The sequence below is a fragment of the Salvelinus namaycush genome, chromosome 4 (assembly GCF_016432855.1).
Source record: "Salvelinus namaycush isolate Seneca chromosome 4, SaNama_1.0, whole genome shotgun sequence".
In the NCBI taxonomy this organism is placed as follows: domain Eukaryota; kingdom Metazoa; phylum Chordata; class Actinopteri; order Salmoniformes; family Salmonidae; genus Salvelinus; species Salvelinus namaycush.
Window position 1 is genome coordinate 23,593,611 of NC_052310.1, and position 17,211 is coordinate 23,610,821.

Genomic DNA, 17,211 nt, shown 5'->3' on the forward strand with positions numbered 1-17,211 from the left:
AAGTGACAAGTTTATTTGACTAGAACCCATGCATAGTGCATATATGTGCGCCTACACACAGTGCACACACACAAACAATGTATACGTGTGCAGAACATGCACACGCACACAAATGCACGCATGTACAAACACAATTCACACACTTTTTTGTGTGAATTATAGAGGGGAAGATAGCGGATAATTGTTTCTTGGCAGGGGTTAGAGAGTTTACGGTGTCTTGTTGTTTTCATTTAGAGATTAGCCTCAGGCTCCACCAAAGTGTGGCGACATTTTGGAATCTCTTGTCCGAGTGATTTCCTATCTGTCTGCCACCCACTGTTGTCAGAGGAAGTCAAAGAGAGAGAAATACAAACACTTTGAATGCAATATAGTACTTTGTTTTTTATTTTTTTACCAACCATACTATGTTTCTTGTATTTCATATGGGGTATTTAGTATGCACCTATACAAACAAACTCGGAGTGTGGCGTCTCACTCAATGTCAACAAACCAAAGGAGATGATCGTGGACTTGAGGAAACAGCAGAGGGAGCACCCCCCTATCCACATCGACGTGGAGAAGGTGGAACGTTTTAAGTTCCTGGACATAAACATCACAGACAAACTGAAATGGTCCACCCACACAGACAGTGTGGTGAAGAAGGCGCAACAGCGCCTCTTCAACCTCAGTAGGCTGAAGAAATGTGTCTTGTCACCTAAAACCCTCACAAACTTTTACAGATGCACAATTGAGAGCATCCTGTCGGGTTGTATCACCGCCTGATACGGCAACTGCACCGCCCATAACCACAGGGCTTTCCAGAGGGTGGTGCGGGCTGCACAACGCATCACCGGGGGCAAACTACCTGTCCTCCAGGACACCTACAGCACCCGATGTCACAGGAAGGCCAAAAAGATCATCAAGGACAACAACCACCCGAGCCACTGCCTGTTCACCCTGCTACCATCCAGGAGGCGAGGTCAGTACAGGTGCGTCAAAGCTGGGACCGAGAGTCAGAAGCTATTTTTCAGTCTCAAGGCCATCAGACTGTTAAACATTCATCACTATCACAGTGAGGCTGCTGCCTTCATACAGACTTGAAATCAATGGCCACTTTAATAAATGGATCACTAGTCACTTTAATGCCACTTTAATATCAGTTTTTCACAATTCCTGACATTTAATCCTAGTAAAAATTCCCTGTCTTAGGTCAGTTAGGATCACCACTTTATTTTAAGAATGTGAAATGTCAGAATAATAGTACAGAGACTGATTTATTTCAGCTTTTATTTCTTTCATCACTTTCCCAGTGGGTCAGAAGTTTACATACACTCAATTAGTATTTGGTAGCATTGCTTTTAAATTGTTTAACTTGGGTCAAACATTTCGGGGCCTCCCACAAGCAATAAGTTGGGTGAATTTTGGCCCATTCTTCCTGACAGAGCTGGTGTAACTGAGTCAGGTTTGTAGGCCTCCTTGCTCGCACACATTTTTACTGTTCTGCCCACACATTTTCTATGGAATTGAGGTCAAGGCGTTGTGATGGCCACTCCAATACCTTGACTTTGTTGTCCTTAAGCTATTTTGCCACAACTTTGGAAGTATGCTTGGGCTCATTATCCATTTGGAAGACCCATTTGCAACCAAGTTTTAACTTCCTGACTGATGTCTTCAGATGTTGCTTCAATATATCCACATAATTATCCTACCTCATGATGCCATCTATTTTGTGAAGTGCACCAGTCCCTCCTGCAGCAAAGCACCCCCACAACATGATGCTGCCACCCCCGTGCTTCACGGTTGGGATGGTGTTCTTCGGCTTCCAAGCCTCCCCCTTTTTCCTCCAAACATAGCAATGGTCATTATGGCCAAACAGTTCTATTTTTGTTTCATCAGACCAGAGGACATTTCTCCAAAAAGTATGATCTTTGTCCCCATGTGCAGTTGCAAACCGTAGTCTGGCTTTTTTATGGCGGTTTTGGAGCAGTGGCTTCTTCCTTGCTGAGCGGCCTTTTAGGTTGATATAGGACTCGTTTTACTGTGGATATAGATACTTTTGTACCTGTTTCCTGCAGCATCTTCACAAGGTCCGTTGCTTTTGTTCTGGGATTGATTTGCACTTTTCGCACCAAAGTACGTGCATCTCTAGGAGACAGAGCGATACGACGGCTCCTTCCTGAGCGGTTTGACGGCTGCGTGGTCCCATGGTGTTTATACTTGTGTACTATTGTTTGTACAGATGAACGTGGTACCTTCAGGCGTTTGGAAACTGCTCCCAAGGATGAACCAGACTTGTGGAGGTCTACAATTATTTTCTGAGGTCTTGGCTTATTACTTTTGATTTTCGCATGATGTCAAGCAAAGAGGCACTGAGTTTGTAGGTAGGCCTTGAAATACATCCACAGGTACACCTCCAATTGAATCAAATGATGTCAATTAGCCTATCAGAAGCTTCTAAAGCCATGACATCATTTTCTGGAATTTTCCAAGCTGTTTAAAGGCACAGTCAACTTAGTGTATGTAAACTTCTGACCCACTGGAATTGTGATACAGTGAATTATAAGTGAAATAATCTGTCTGTAAACAATTGTTGGAAAAAGGACTTGTGTCATGCACAAAGTAGATGTCCTAACCGACTTGCCAAAACTATAGTTTGTTAACAAGAAATTTGTGGAGTGGTTGAAAAACGAGTTTTAATGACTGCAACGTAAGTGTATGTAAACTTCTGACTTCAACTGTATATACACTCATTTTATACCATCTATTGCATCTTGCCTATGCTGCTCGGTCATTGCTCATCCATATATGTAGATATTATTATTCCATTCCTTTACTTATATTTGTGTGTATTAGGTAGTTGTGGAATTGATAGATGACTTGTTAGATATTGCTGCACTGTCAGTACTAGCATTTAGCTACACTCACAATAACACCTGCTAAACATGTATATGTGACCAATAAAATGTGATTTGATTTACTGTCTGGCACCTCGAGGGTCACATATAGGCGCTGATAATGGTCTGGTCATTAAACATTACCAACACATTCACCCCAAACCTCTTAAAATTCCTAGAGATTTCAATTCCCAACCCATGCTCATTATACTACAATAATCCAGCGTACTAGTGTAAATAGTTCCTCTTTGCTCCAGGTTTTTTTGTACTGTTTTTACAGAGAGTAAATTCACCATGGTAACAAATTAAACCCCATGTGTCTTCATGCGTTCAAAGGTTCTAATGTCAGCCCGAGGACAGTGGGTTTGCAGGGGCGAAAGAATATTGCTCAGAAGTCCTTTGACGGCCCATAGACACAACACGTGACTGTTGCGGGGGTGAGGAGACAGCCAACATGGCAGCCTGTCCCACCCGATGACTCAAACTGTCCTTGCTCATTAGCCTGGGATGGGTCAGGGCTGTGGGAAAAAGCCTGTTAGGGTCTAGTCACTGACACACCGACCACCCCGGAGAAATCATGCATGTCAAAGGTATGTTATAGTCACTGACTCGAAAACGAAACGAGTGCATTGATCAGGTGGAAAGTAGGCTAGAGAGAGAGTGTGAGAGAAAACGGGATGGGGTACGCTGTGTGTGTGTTTGTGTGTGTGTGTGACTAAGAGAGAGAGTGAGCATGTGATTTAAAAGTAAGAGACAGTCAAAACATATAACTGTGATTTGGGATCTTTCTCTGTTGCCTGATGGGAAGGATACGTTGCTGTATGCTGAAGATATGATGCTGTATGCTGAAGATAACATATAAAGGCGCCATTGACATTGCATCAGACCTTTGAGTAGGACAGCTCTCACTAAGCCTATACTGGGAAACTGAGCTCCACTTACACCTCACACACAGTGCTATCCTGATAAGACCCAAGCCTCACCAGTTGCCAAGCCTCAACATTTGGTAGCTGCAAATGTTAGCCCTATGCACTTCCACACACAGGCAAGGAGTGAGTGTGCAAATTATGATTTCCATGTATTTGCCTACAAGGGGATTTCCTATATTTAAACAGTTCAGGAGTTTGAGAATGGATCCCTTGAACATTTAGCCGAATATCTTCGTGCTGGGTAGGTTTAGCCACTGTCAAAACCCAACAGAGCTAAGAGGAAGCTGTTTTCCCCCTGTGCACTCAAACACAATCACCGTAGTCTGGAATTAAAGATGGTGCCCGACAAGAGAGATACAATTGTCTGCCTTCTCTTCGTATGCCTCTAGACAGAACATTAGTCAGACTTGGGAAGGGGGGTTGAGCGTTCTAAGCCTAAGGCATGGTAGCGAGAAGATAGTCGTTAGCATTGCTAATGCTAACTAGGGTTATTCGTGACCTTGCTAATGAGTTGGGATATACATTGCCACTGCAGTCTGATGGTTAAAGGATTGACCATGGTGTGATCCTCGGGGGATATTGTTGTGCTATTCACTGCCCTATAGTAAGGCACTGTATGGTCGGTATTTCAAGGAGTCCGGCTGTTGTCTATTAGCCATAGCAATAAAGCTATGTTTGCTGACGCAATGTCTGCACAACATCATAAGGTAAAATGCGGCATTGTACGAGCTTTGTTCTGCGGGCGTTTTTACAGCGTAAAGACAACTCGATGTTAAATCTTGACAAGATTGGCTTCAAAGCCTAGCCGGACTTCCGACGTAGCTTCTTTCTAATCACGGCTCACAATTTAGCGCAGTGGAAGTTGTGAAAGTTAAAAGAGTTTTAAAAAGTACAGATGTTGCCACTTGCCACTGATGTTCAGTTCAGCGTGTTTGTAGAACAGAAGCTAGTTCTCTCAGAAGACGGAGGGGCTTTTGCCTTTGACATGGTGACATGAAGTCACTAATTTGACGATGTGCTCATATGCCCCCCCCCCTCGCCCCCGGGATAAGTGACCTCTGCCTTGGAAAAGGACCCTCAGTTCTAATTGTGTCCAGGGGATTTCTGCTGTCTCTGAGACTCTAAAGAGAAGCTGAAGCTTTGAACCTGGAGGCCTCTAAGCTCTCGGGAATCTCTGAGCGTACTGCAGTTGGGTAGACATGGAGAGAGCTGAAGCACAAGCATGGTATGCTAGTGGGCCACCCGCTTTCCAAGAATAGTGAATAATAAGGTTGAATTTTAATGTAGATGTATGTGTGCTTTTCACAACAATTCTTGAATTTATTCATTTATTCATTTTCAAGCAAAATGTAATTTAATATCCATCACTTTCATATCTATCATAAACGATGCTGCTTGAACAGTGTATTCAATTTTACATTTGAATAATCTAAATCTTTATATAAAATTACATTAGGTCAATTGCATTTAATTGACTGTATTATGATTCATGCAGGATTAATGTTTTTCGTTGTTGTGTTTTGGTAGTCACCAGCAAGATAATCATATTTCAAACAAAAAAATATTACACCAAAGCAAACTCCTCACGCAAATGATTTGTCCAGTTAACAGCTATGTTGTCTTAACAACATACAGTATGGTCCTGTGTGGCTTAGTTGGCTGTGCATGGCGCTTGCAACATCAGAGACAGGTTCGAATCCCGCTGGGGCCACGCATGCAAAATTGTTTACACGCACTACTGTAAGTCGTTTTTCATAAAAGCGCCCACAAAATGGCATATATAAATAAGCCATTTGTATGCGCTTGGTTTTGTTATTGCGGAACCTAATTTCCCACTCCACCAGGCCTGATCTGATCTCGACCAGGATTTTTGTTCAAACACCCGTCCCTCCCTCTTCTTCCCCACTGTGCCTCCCGGCAACTCAACACGTATCTTCCTCACCCATTAGGAAAGGAACGATAGCTTCCCTTTGATTGTGATAGGCAATTATGTCTTTAGTTGTTTGGCATTTAACACAGCTGTGAGCTCCCCTCGCTTTCTCTCTCTCTTTATCTCTCTTTTGATCAGACTCTCGCTGTGCTGTTTTGATATGACTCAATCTCATCCTTCACCTTCTAGAGTGTGAGAATGCCAACAGCCGAGGTCTGCATGGGTTCTTGGAAGTGGGAAGCTGATCGGACGGACCAATTTCTGATAGATGAAAAAGGAGGAGAGCGTGAATAAAAGGAGTGACATTAACCAGGGGACGTGAGAAGAGAAGCAAAAAATCCCATTTATTACCAAAAGTCATGAACGATTAAAGCATGAAATAGAAAAAGCACACTAAAATCCCTTCCACTCCCTGCAATTGGCAGACATCTTAGCTAACTTTCATTGGTTGAAACGGATAACATTGACTAGAAAACAAAACATGCATGCACTATCAGAATCAATGGCTTTTGGTAGATGGATGTGGTGAACATCAAAATGCAAGTACCACTCACTTGTGACATTTTACATCAATATCCTAAATGGCTGTATCATGTATTAGCCTGGGTACCAGTCTATTTGTACTATCATGCCTCTCCTTGTCACTCCTTTTCATGCCAAACAAGGAGTTGGCATGATACCACAAACAGATCTGGGAACAGGCGAATCATGTAATAAGGATATTTATATACACTGAGTGTACAAAACATTACATTTCCACGACATAGACTGACCAGGTGAAAGCTATGTTCCCTTATTGATATCACTTGTTAAGTCTACTTCAATCAGTGTAGATGAAGGGAGGAGACAGTTTAAAGAATAATTTTTAAGCATTGAGACAATTGAGAGATGGATTGTGTATGTGTGCCATTCAGAGGGTGAATGTGCAAGACAAAATATTTAAGTGCCTTTGAACGGGGGTATGGTAGGTAGTAAGTGCCAGGTGCACCGGTTTGAGTGTGTCAAGAACTGCAACGCTGCTGGGTTTTTCACACTCAACAATTTGCCGTGTGTATCAAGAATGGCTAGAATGTTCCACCACCCAAGGAACATCCAGCCAACTTGACACAACTGTGGGAAGCATTGGAGTCAACATGGGCCAGCATCCCTGTGGAACCCTTGACGCCATGTAAAGTCCATGCCCCGACGAATCGAAGCTGTTCTGAGAGCAAAAGGGGTTGTGACAAAATATTAGGAAGGTGTTCCTAATGTTTTGTACACTCAGTGTATGTCAAATACAGTGGGGTCCATAATTATTGACACCTTTGATAAAATTATGGGAAAAAAACAGGGTAAAGTAAATAATACAACTACTGAGCTATATTGTGTGCAAAAAAAGGACAATAATATTATTTTATACTCATACAATTTCTCAGAGATTTTGCTTAAAAAGAGCTCTTTGGCCATAAGTGGTGGGTTTGGCGTTTACAAACAGAAGCATATGCAGAAAAGTACCTCATTCCTACAAAAAAAAATATGGTGGTGGATCTTTGATTTTAAGGGGCTAGTTAGCTTTTACTGTTCCTAAGGCCCTTGTTAAGGTCGAAGGCATCATGAATTTTACCAGAGAGGAAGAGACGAAGGTCAATGAGAGAGTGTCAAATTTGGTCAACAAAACATTGAATTGCTAATTTGCTAAGTGAGGCTTATTTGATCGAATAGAAATTAAGTAATGGTTAGGTTATTTACGAATGCACAAAATATAAGTAGATGTGGCATTTCGGCAACTTACCCAAATACGACTTTAAAATCGAAGTTGTGCCTGTTGTCATATAGATAGATAGAGGATATAACCTATTTATAACCTAGGATATATATCATCATGGATATAACCTATTTTAGCATGAACATTGCCATTGAGGGCTTTCACCATTTTAAAGTAGTCAACTGGGTGGGGATTCCTATGAGTGAGCAGGCGGCCAATGAAGAAGAAAGCCTCTGCAGATGCTCACAGATGCTATAATGGCACAGATACAAAGATGAGTCCTCTATCTCAATGGCCTGTTATTCACACTCATATCTGCCCTGTCATTGGCTAGAATGGTCCCACCTGAGCACGCCTCCTACCGCCTGCCTTCCATATTTGAGGACATGTATTTCCATTGTTTGAGCGGTCACTAGAATATTTTGTCAATGTAAAAGCAATCTTTGACTTTACCAAGTACCAGGACATTTTAGTCAAAACCCTGTTTGCATCTGCCAGGAGGCTGACACTAGGCCACAAGTGGATCTTCCAGCAAGACAATAAACTGAAGCACTAATCAAATTCCACAAATAAATCATTAAAATGTACACAAAATCAACATTTTTCATTTCAGAAAAAGGCTCAGTGTCGTTATCCTCACAAGTGTATTGAGTTTTGAAGAGTATTGAAAACAGGTGCGTCAAATAAATGTTACGCCTATCTTTTAGAGATTTTTTTATATTACTTGTTAAACAAAATCTCGTTCTCTGAGCAATTGTATAGGTATAAAATAATGAAATTGTCCTCTTTTTTGGCATACAATATAGTTCAGTATTTGTATTATTTATTTTATACAGTCTTTTTTGCTAATTTTTATCAAGGGTGTCAATAATTATGGACCCCAGTGTATATTGCATGCACTGAGTGTACAAACCAATAGGAACACCTTCCTAATATTGAGTTGCACCCCCTTTTGCCCTCAGAACAGCCTCAATTCGTTGGGGCATGGATTTACAAGGTGTCGAATGCGTTCTACAGGGATGCTGTCCAATGTTGACTCCAATGCTTTCCACAGTTGTATCAAGTTGGCTGGATGTCCTTTGGGTGGTGGACCATTCTTGATACACATGAGAAACTGGTGAGCGTAAAAAACCCAGCAGCGTTGCAGTTCTTAACACTCAAACCAGTGATTCTGGAAACTACTACCATACCTCGTTCAAAGGCACTTAAATATTTTGTCTTGCCCATTCACCCTCTGAATGGCACATATACACAATCCATGTCTCAATGCTCTCAAAACTTAAAAGTCCTTCTTTAACCTGTCTCCTCTCTTTCATCTACATTGACTGAAGTGGATTTAACAGGTGACATCAATAAGGGATCAGAACTTTCACCTGGATTCACCTGGTCTGTCTATGTACACTATAATTGAATTTATATACACACAGGGTTATAAGTGCAGTACAGGCACTGCTCCAATCAGTGTTGGGGTCAAATCGAATTGAAGGCACTCAATTCAGGAAGTGATTTGAATAAACAATTCTAAAACTTAACCACTTATGGAATAAATAGCTTCTATTTTTGGTTTATTGAGAATTCAGTAAAAATAGAGGCCCTTTTTTCAATTATTGAATGGGAATTTCAGTTTAGTTTCTGTATTGAATGCCTTCAATTTGAATTAACCCGAATCCTGGCTCCAATGGTGTTTGCACATTGATATTTATTTACATAGAAATAAATGAATAATATTTAAAAATGTACTGGGTAATATTACAAGATCTCTTATTCATCAGACAACACTGGGTTCAAAAACTCGGTCAGTTTAATGACACGTGTCTTAATTCCAAAATCGCTCGGACATAAAGAGACACAATGGACCTCAATTTTGACAACGTGAAAAAGCAATGCTAGTGTCAAAAAATACTATTTGTTTTTACCAAGCTAGTAGCATAATTCACCCAAAATATAAACGTGACTCCCTTACCCTGTAAACAGTCGTTGATTTGGATGATTTGGGCATGAAGTGTAACACGTGCTAATTTGGCGGATATTGACATGACATTAATTTGACATGTTTTTTTTGACAAAAATACTAAAGGTAGCAATTGGTGATCGCAGCCTGGTAAACAAAACCAAAGCATGGATTGCTGTCTCCAAAGACTGCTTACAGGGAAAGGAAAAACATATGTATTTTGTCATTTGGTTGAACTATCCCTTTAATGTGGGTTTACCATGTAACAATACCAGACCAGGGTTTAATTAATATTAGTATCTTTTGAAAAACTTTGAGCATTTGATTGAGACTGTCTTTAGTGACAGATTCACTTTTAGGATTATTCAATTCATTCCACTGTGCCAGGGGAGCTCAGGTTTTTGAAGGAAAACAATACTATTTGAACCCAGGTCTGAAGATGGAGATTATTGATACACAATACAGTCACGTAACCAACCATTGAATTCCAGATGTACATTTGAAGTGTTGCAGGTTTAGGTTGACAACAGCGCTGCTTTTCTGCACTGTCAAAATGTCACCCTTACATCAGTGTCATAACTGAAAGAAAAACCATAAGTGAACCACTATTGTTGATAGACCTCCCTGCATCTTCACAATGATAATAGGCACCCCATTTTAAAAAATGTAGCTATATATGGAGAATGAATGAGAGCGAGGAGTGAAAGACAGGAAGTGAATGCCCTGTAAACCATGACCTACGACCCCCTAATCAGTCAGCATAGAGGATGAACCCTGAGAAGGTGCTGTATTTGTTGCTGTTGCCCCCGTGGGCCTTGCCCCCGTCCAGTTTGATGAAGACCTCATCCCCGGCATCCAAATGAAGGATGACACTATTGCTGGCGTAGTCATAACTCTGGTCCTGGTCTTGGGCTATGGCACTGGCCCTGACCTGAAAAAGATACAGCGCATGTGTGAGAGAGGGGGAAAGAAAGAGAGAGAGTGAAGGAAGGAAGGAAGGAAGGAGAGAGTAGGAGAGAGAGGGGGAAAAGAGAGTGAAGGAGAGAGAGAAAGCAAGATTTTAACAATGACACAAACAGATCACATTCAATTGCACAAAAGAAGTCCTGGGTGTATTTAGTTTTGCTGTACTTTACAGGAGTAAAAAAAAAAAGGTATCCATTGCCAAAAACGAATAACAATGACGTGCATGTAATTCAAACACCATTTATCAACAACAAACAACGAATTAGAAACGGCAAAAACAATGGTGGCATTGGTTTTCCAGTGAAGAACATCCAATGAAAAGTAATTAACTGACTGAAGCACGTCGACCAACGCCACACCTATTTACAATGAATGTCTTTACCAAGGACTACTACATAGTTTTGGGGAAGGGGTGGACTGATTGAATAAGAAGTCAAGTCATCAAGATGTTTGTGTAAAACTGTCCCCCACAGCAAATCCCTTGTTTTTATCCACCGTGAATAAGGCCTATGACTCAACTGGAAAAATGTGCCCTATTTTCTCTACTATTACCCAGATTTACAGTCAGACCTCCGATATTTCAAGGTTGAAAGCAGAAAATCAGTGTCCGGTGCTCGAGAGAGAGAGTTTCAAAAGCAGCCTTGGAGATATTGCTCTTTGCTAAGAAGATATTTTTTTGGGACCAATCACAGTAAGGTACTTAATTGTTACCCAGAAATGATCTAATATTGAGATAGAAATGTCTGCATTGGACCTTTAATTAAATCACAACTGCGCTAAATCGGGAGCGAAGTGTCTGAACCGCTTTCACACATTTTGAGTCGACGTCGGAAAAAGTGACACTGTGTGACTTCAAGGCGCTTTTCCAACACTGAAGAACATACAACTAGTTTTTTTAAAGCTATTAGCTAAGAGTTGGTGTTGCCAGGTTGGAGTGCGCTAAGATCTGCAACACTGTAGGCTAGGCAAGATAACTTCTCTGGACTGTTTTGCACTGTCTAATCCAACTAACCCTCCGGGTGCGACTGTCTTGCTGCCTGTTTCAGAGCGAGGACCAAAACAAAAGCATGGGGTTGTAATTAGTGCTGGCTGAACGAGGATGTAAAAAGCAAAATATCATGAGCCCTGAAGGCTCCTGGGAGATGGCATGGTCAGAGTGACAGGACGATGACGGATGTCAGTGCATGGATGATTGGTGACATGACATGGCTGTACCCTTCCCTCCCTGTCATCAAGAATATAAACACTTGGCAAGATAATCTACTGCAAGGTTCCCCAACTGGCGGCCCATGAGCCGAATTTGTCCCGCGGGTGGTTTTATTTGGCCCCTCAAGTTTTCTGAGCAAACAATGATATATGGTTGGACATAAAATACTGTAAAAACACCAGGAAATCAGCTCCAATTTCTTTTAATTTTGGAAATCTGTTCCCAGGTATTCACACACATAATAGAGACGTGAGGCTTGAAATGATTATAATTTAGTCAAATATTATATCTGTTTGGGCTTCTTGAGGTCAATTTGCAGTCTACAGATTATTATTCAGCCCACGGCTGAATCTAGTTGATGATCCCTGATATACAGTACTGTATTACGATAAGGTTTGTGTAATATAAAAGGCTCCTTACAATATTTTCCAAAGGAAGTAAACCTATTGGAGTAGTGGTTAGCAAGTTTGCCTATGGGCTGGGAGACCAAGGTTTGTGATCTGCAAGGGGAATTGCACTGTCTCTGTCCACTACAATGTATTTATGTTCTTCACAATAATGAATCATCATAAGGACTCTGGCAACAGCAGTAACACATAATTACACAATTAATGATACATTGTAAAAGTATGACAATTACATAAGAACTATTGGCCTAGCTATAATAAAAAATATTAGAATCATTTTGTAAATGGGCTCCCGAGTGGCGTAGCGGTCTAAGGCACTGCATCTCAGTGCAAGAGGTGTCACTAGAGTACCTGTTTCGAATCCGGCCGTGATTGGGAGTCCCATAGGGCGGCGCACAATTGGCCCTGTGTCGTCGGGGTTTTGCTGGAGTAGGCCGTCATTGTAAATAAGAATTTGTTCTTAATTGACTTGCCTAGTTTAAATAAAGGTTTAAATAAAAATAAATAAAAAGTATGACAATTACATAAGAACTATTGGCCTAGCTATATATATGTGCCCTTGAGCAAGGCACTTAACCCTCATTATTCCTGTAAATCGCTCTGGATATGAGCGTCCGCTAAATTACTCAAATGTAATGCTAATCTATAATATAAAGTGTGTCCTATAAAGCTTATGGTGGATTGCACCGTCAAGGTTTCCCTCTGTGTCAGTTACATTTACAATGTCAATGTCTGTGACATGTCTGCACTCAGAGCAATAAAAACAGAACATTATCAGGTAACTTATACAAGCAGTAAAATCAGACTTGAAAAAACTACACCATGTGGACCAGTGCGGACTGTGAAGAGACACACACACACACAGGCGCAGACACACACATACACAAACACATGCTAAAACACGCACTACACACACGTACATATAGCTTTTGTGTTGTAGATATGTTGCAATAGTGTGTAATAATGTGTTGTGAAGTGTAATGTTTAATTGTATGCAAATTGCCTTAATATTGCTGAACGCCAGGAAGCAGATCCATAAAATAATACAAATACAAAACACTCATCTAAAAGCCCATGTTCAATATCTACTAGCCTACACGTTGAACGGGTTGATATACAACATAACAGTTATGCACACTGGCAATGCATCATTGATTATGGTCTGTTTTAATTGAACTATGTCAAGGGGCTGTATTTTAGTGTGTGTGTGTGTGTGTGTGTGTGTGTGTGTGTGTGTGTGTGTGTGTGTGTGTGTGGAACTGAGATATTTATATCCTGTTGACATGTCTCAGGAAGCATCATTCGACGATAATCATGTTCCTACAGCTCTGGGGTGAAGTTTAGGATCAGCTGATCTGGGATCAGCTTTCCCTCCCCTATCATTACTTTAACCATTAATGGCAGAAATGCAACTGACCCAAGATCAGCGTCTAGGTGCAACTTCACCCTATACTCCGTTCCTACAGTACATGAAGATACACACGCTCTCTTTCACAATTTCCCACCGCGGTTTCCCACCCTCTTCTAGTGATTAACGGACCATGCCACTGCCAACCTATGATCACGACACCCATGTAGATCAATTCATCATATTAGGCACTGAGACCCCCATTAAACTGCAAGTAAATGCGAGGCCCATGTTCGGAATGTAATCTGATCATGGTTGTTCCGATAGGGATAATGAAAGGTGCGAGCAATTTTGCGAGCAATTTTGTTAGGCTACATTGTATCGTTGTTTCTTCTTCAGAGCTCACTGTTGAGCAAGTTGACGCGTTTTTAAGTTTAGCACTGTATCCACACATTGTTCTGGTGTTCCTAAATGTTGTATGATACAATTGGAATCACCTTCACAATTATTTAATAAATTAACTGTATTTTCTCGAGATTTGTATTAAAAAAATGACGTGTAGGCTACACTAGATGTCATTGGAGCGCTATACATTTGTCTTATGTGAACTGTTTTGCATTTTCCTTCATCCTTTTGACCGTCATTATTCAAATACATTGATTCAAATACATTACATTCAATGCATCATCTTATTTTGGAAAGAACATGCTGATATTTTCTGCCATCTTTGCCGCAAGATTGCAATAACTATTTACCGAGTGTGGACTAAACTGTTGGCATAAATTCTGCACAGTTTTGTTGCATGTTATGATGAGTGTGAATGGGCGAGTTGATATGGTAGGCGCAGTGCACAGCTGGTGGTACTGGAATAGCAAGACTCCGCTGCTGTTTTCTTTGCGCCGACTTGCGTAACAGTTCGTGTTCCTGAAACCATACTGGTGGGCACCGTTTTAAGGGTTACCACAGGTTAGTGAAAAGCATGAGCTCGCGCACACCCCAAAATGGTTAGTAGAGGTGCTGGCTAAAGGAGCGTAAACTGTACACTATAAACTACTGGGCGCTTATATATGTTATAGATAGAGTGTAGGACTCGCTTTATTTTATATAGTATATGGTTACATCAGGCTAACGTCAGTATTATGGGGCCTTCTCCCTATTTTTAGCTTACAATATGTCAAAGTTGAAGTGCATTGCGGTTGTATTCCCCATTATTGTAATCTTGCTGCTTCGGAAACATTTTAGTGAGGACTAGGCCTATTATACAAGTTGAGCAAACCGAGAGTGACATTTTGACCAACTAACATGAACTTTAATTTGATCATGCTGTGTAGGTAATGTAACAGTTACATTCAAAATGTGTTTTGTGGATTTAGGCTAGCTAGCCTATGTGGCCTAACAATTTTCTTTTGGAAATGTGTATGTTAAACAATGTATGGCCACAGTGGCGTATGAACGCAATTATAATAGGTTATAGGCCTAGAGCAAACAAAGCCATTATCACAACATACAGTAAGTAGGTTGTAATATGGCTTTTTCCTGGTTTGGCGCCCCTAGTGATTTTACCCACGCACGCTACTGCCTTCAAAACGCAGGGCTCACGGTTATTCAAATGACATATTCACTGCAGTTTACAGACTAGCGTTTTGTACTCACTTGAAAACAAAAATAAAATTCATCATTGCATTGTATTGTTGGATAGGGCGGATACTTGGAGAGTCTGGAGAGCGCACAGAGTGCACCTGTCTTTTGATAATCAGATGGTTTTTTTATTTTTTATTTGCGACTAGATTATCTGCAATAGCCTCGTCTACCGTATGTAGGCCCACTGTTTCAAAAAGATATAGCAAAATAGCCTATCTCAAATAACATGTAGCCTACCGGATAATGTGAAGACACAATGTATGAAATGAATTGAAGAAGAAAGTCTGAAGTGATGATGAAGACGAACTTTAAGACAAAAATGATATGCCATCTGTCCTGTAGCCTATACATAATGAACCGCCATTTATACATTTTTGTAAAGCAGGTGGTTAAATGCTGACACCATTTGATTGCGATAGTATGCTCTGCCCTCGCTCTTTAATTTTTTTTAAACATTTAATTTGTGGAACGCGGAAGCAGAGTTTAAATAACGCGGGAATATTTTTAGGAGAAGGACTGATAATGTTTCCCACTGAATTTGGTCAGGCTGACCTGATTGCATTTACATGGAGCTGGAACACAATGCAAATCTGCTTACATTCTGAACACGCGCATTGTGCGCATATAGACCTTGCATTAACATGTGTTTCTTGTTATGCGAATACAAATGCGCATACAGCTCGCATTTTTTATGCAAGGTTTAAATGGGGTGTGAGTGTGCGCACACTTGTGATTATTTCATGTGCATGTCCACATGAATCATACTTTTAATCGTGCCTACTGTAACCAGCCCCTCGTGGAGAACACCCTCACACCTACCAGTCTGTTTGAGTTATACTGTCACTCCTTGTCATGGTAAACATATTGTGTACAGGGAATGGAATGTTAGCAAAACAGGTTCTGGATTTCACACTACACCAGGGTTAGGGTGAATTTGAATAGAAGTCAGTCAATGAAGGAAGTTATTTGAATAAAACATTAAAAAGTGGAAAAACATATACTTAAATAAATAGCTTCCCCTTTTCAGTTTATTGAAAAGTCATTGAAAATGGATGCCCTTTTTGCCTCTTTCATGGATGACTGACTTTCGTAATTGTCAGAAGAATCATGTGTGCCACTGTATTTTCAGAGAGAAAAGAGGGAAAAGGCAAGTAAAAAAGAGTAGGCCTAAAAGTAAAAGAATAAAGTGTGACAGTGTCACCCACCAGACCGTTCTTCAGCAGGTCCGCCCACATGCTGGTGCCATCCCCTCCCCTCATCAGCACATTGTAGATGAAGAAGTAGGTGCCGGGGATCTTGCACGTGAACTTGCCAAGCGAGCCGTCGTAGTTATCCCCCAGGTTGGTGACCACATCGTCAAACTTCAGGACTTCGTAACCCTCCTGGGGGTTCCGGAGTCCCGCAGAGAAAGCCACCCGTGGCGTGGTGCTGTAGGTGGCTGTGGTGATGGCTCCTTGGCCCCCCAGACCCAGTATCCCCGTCTTCAAAGTGTCCCCTGGGGGTCCTTTGGGCCCAGACGGACCGGGCTCTCCGGGTGGTCCCGGGGGTCCGGGTTTCCCGGGCCGTCCGGGCTTTCCCTGTGGACCGTGGCCACCATAGGTGGGCAGCGGCGGGCCGATGCTGTGGTCAATCAGCTCCTCAGCATCTGCTTCTGCCTGGAGGCCCTTGGTGGAGGTAGCTTTCCCTGTGCCCCCTGAGTCCAGATAGGGGTCGCACACCATGCGGCAGGTGCCTAGCATCTCAAAGTGGCTGGCGTCGTCTGCGCCCACTGAGCTGACCAGCACGGGGATGAGGACCACCAGCACCAGGACTAGCATGACCCCCACGGCGGCTGCCACCAGGGTCTTCCTCCCAATGCTGAGCCGCGGAAGGGGCTGCGCTGCCAGCGTGGAGCTCTCCGGGGCGGGAATGGTGGATCCTGGGTAGTGGGCCGCCGTCCACCTGCGAGACCAGGGATGCGCTTAGGATTCCCGGGAGAGACGCAATACAGCGCGTGAGTGAGAGCGCAGAGGGAGAAGAGGAGGACGAGAGTGAAAAATTTTGTGGGAAGGGGTAGACAGAGATCAAAATCAGAGGGAGAAGAGAGAGAAGGATGGAGAAAGAGAGACAGAGGAAGACAGATATAAAAAGAAGAGGAAGCAAGAGGAAGAGAAGGAGCAAAATGCACTCACACTCACCGCTGACTCAAATGTATATGACTCAGGGTTGGGGGAAA

The 17,211-nt window shown here is 41.9% G+C and overlaps 1 protein-coding gene across 1 annotated transcript; it reads right to left on the reverse strand.

Annotated features, from left to right (window-relative positions):
* Positions 1 to 10,178: 10,178 nt before the first annotated feature.
* On the reverse strand, positions 10,179 to 16,934 carry LOC120045541 (C1q-related factor-like). The gene is made up of 2 exons (XM_038990444.1): positions 16,202 to 16,934; positions 10,179 to 10,358 (listed from the first exon to the last, which is right to left on the reverse strand). The coding sequence occupies exons 1-2, from the start codon at positions 16,811 to 16,813 to the stop codon at positions 10,179 to 10,181; spliced, it is 792 nt and encodes a 263-aa protein (XP_038846372.1). The 5' UTR covers positions 16,814 to 16,934.
* Between the last annotated feature and the right edge of the window lie 277 nt (positions 16,935 to 17,211).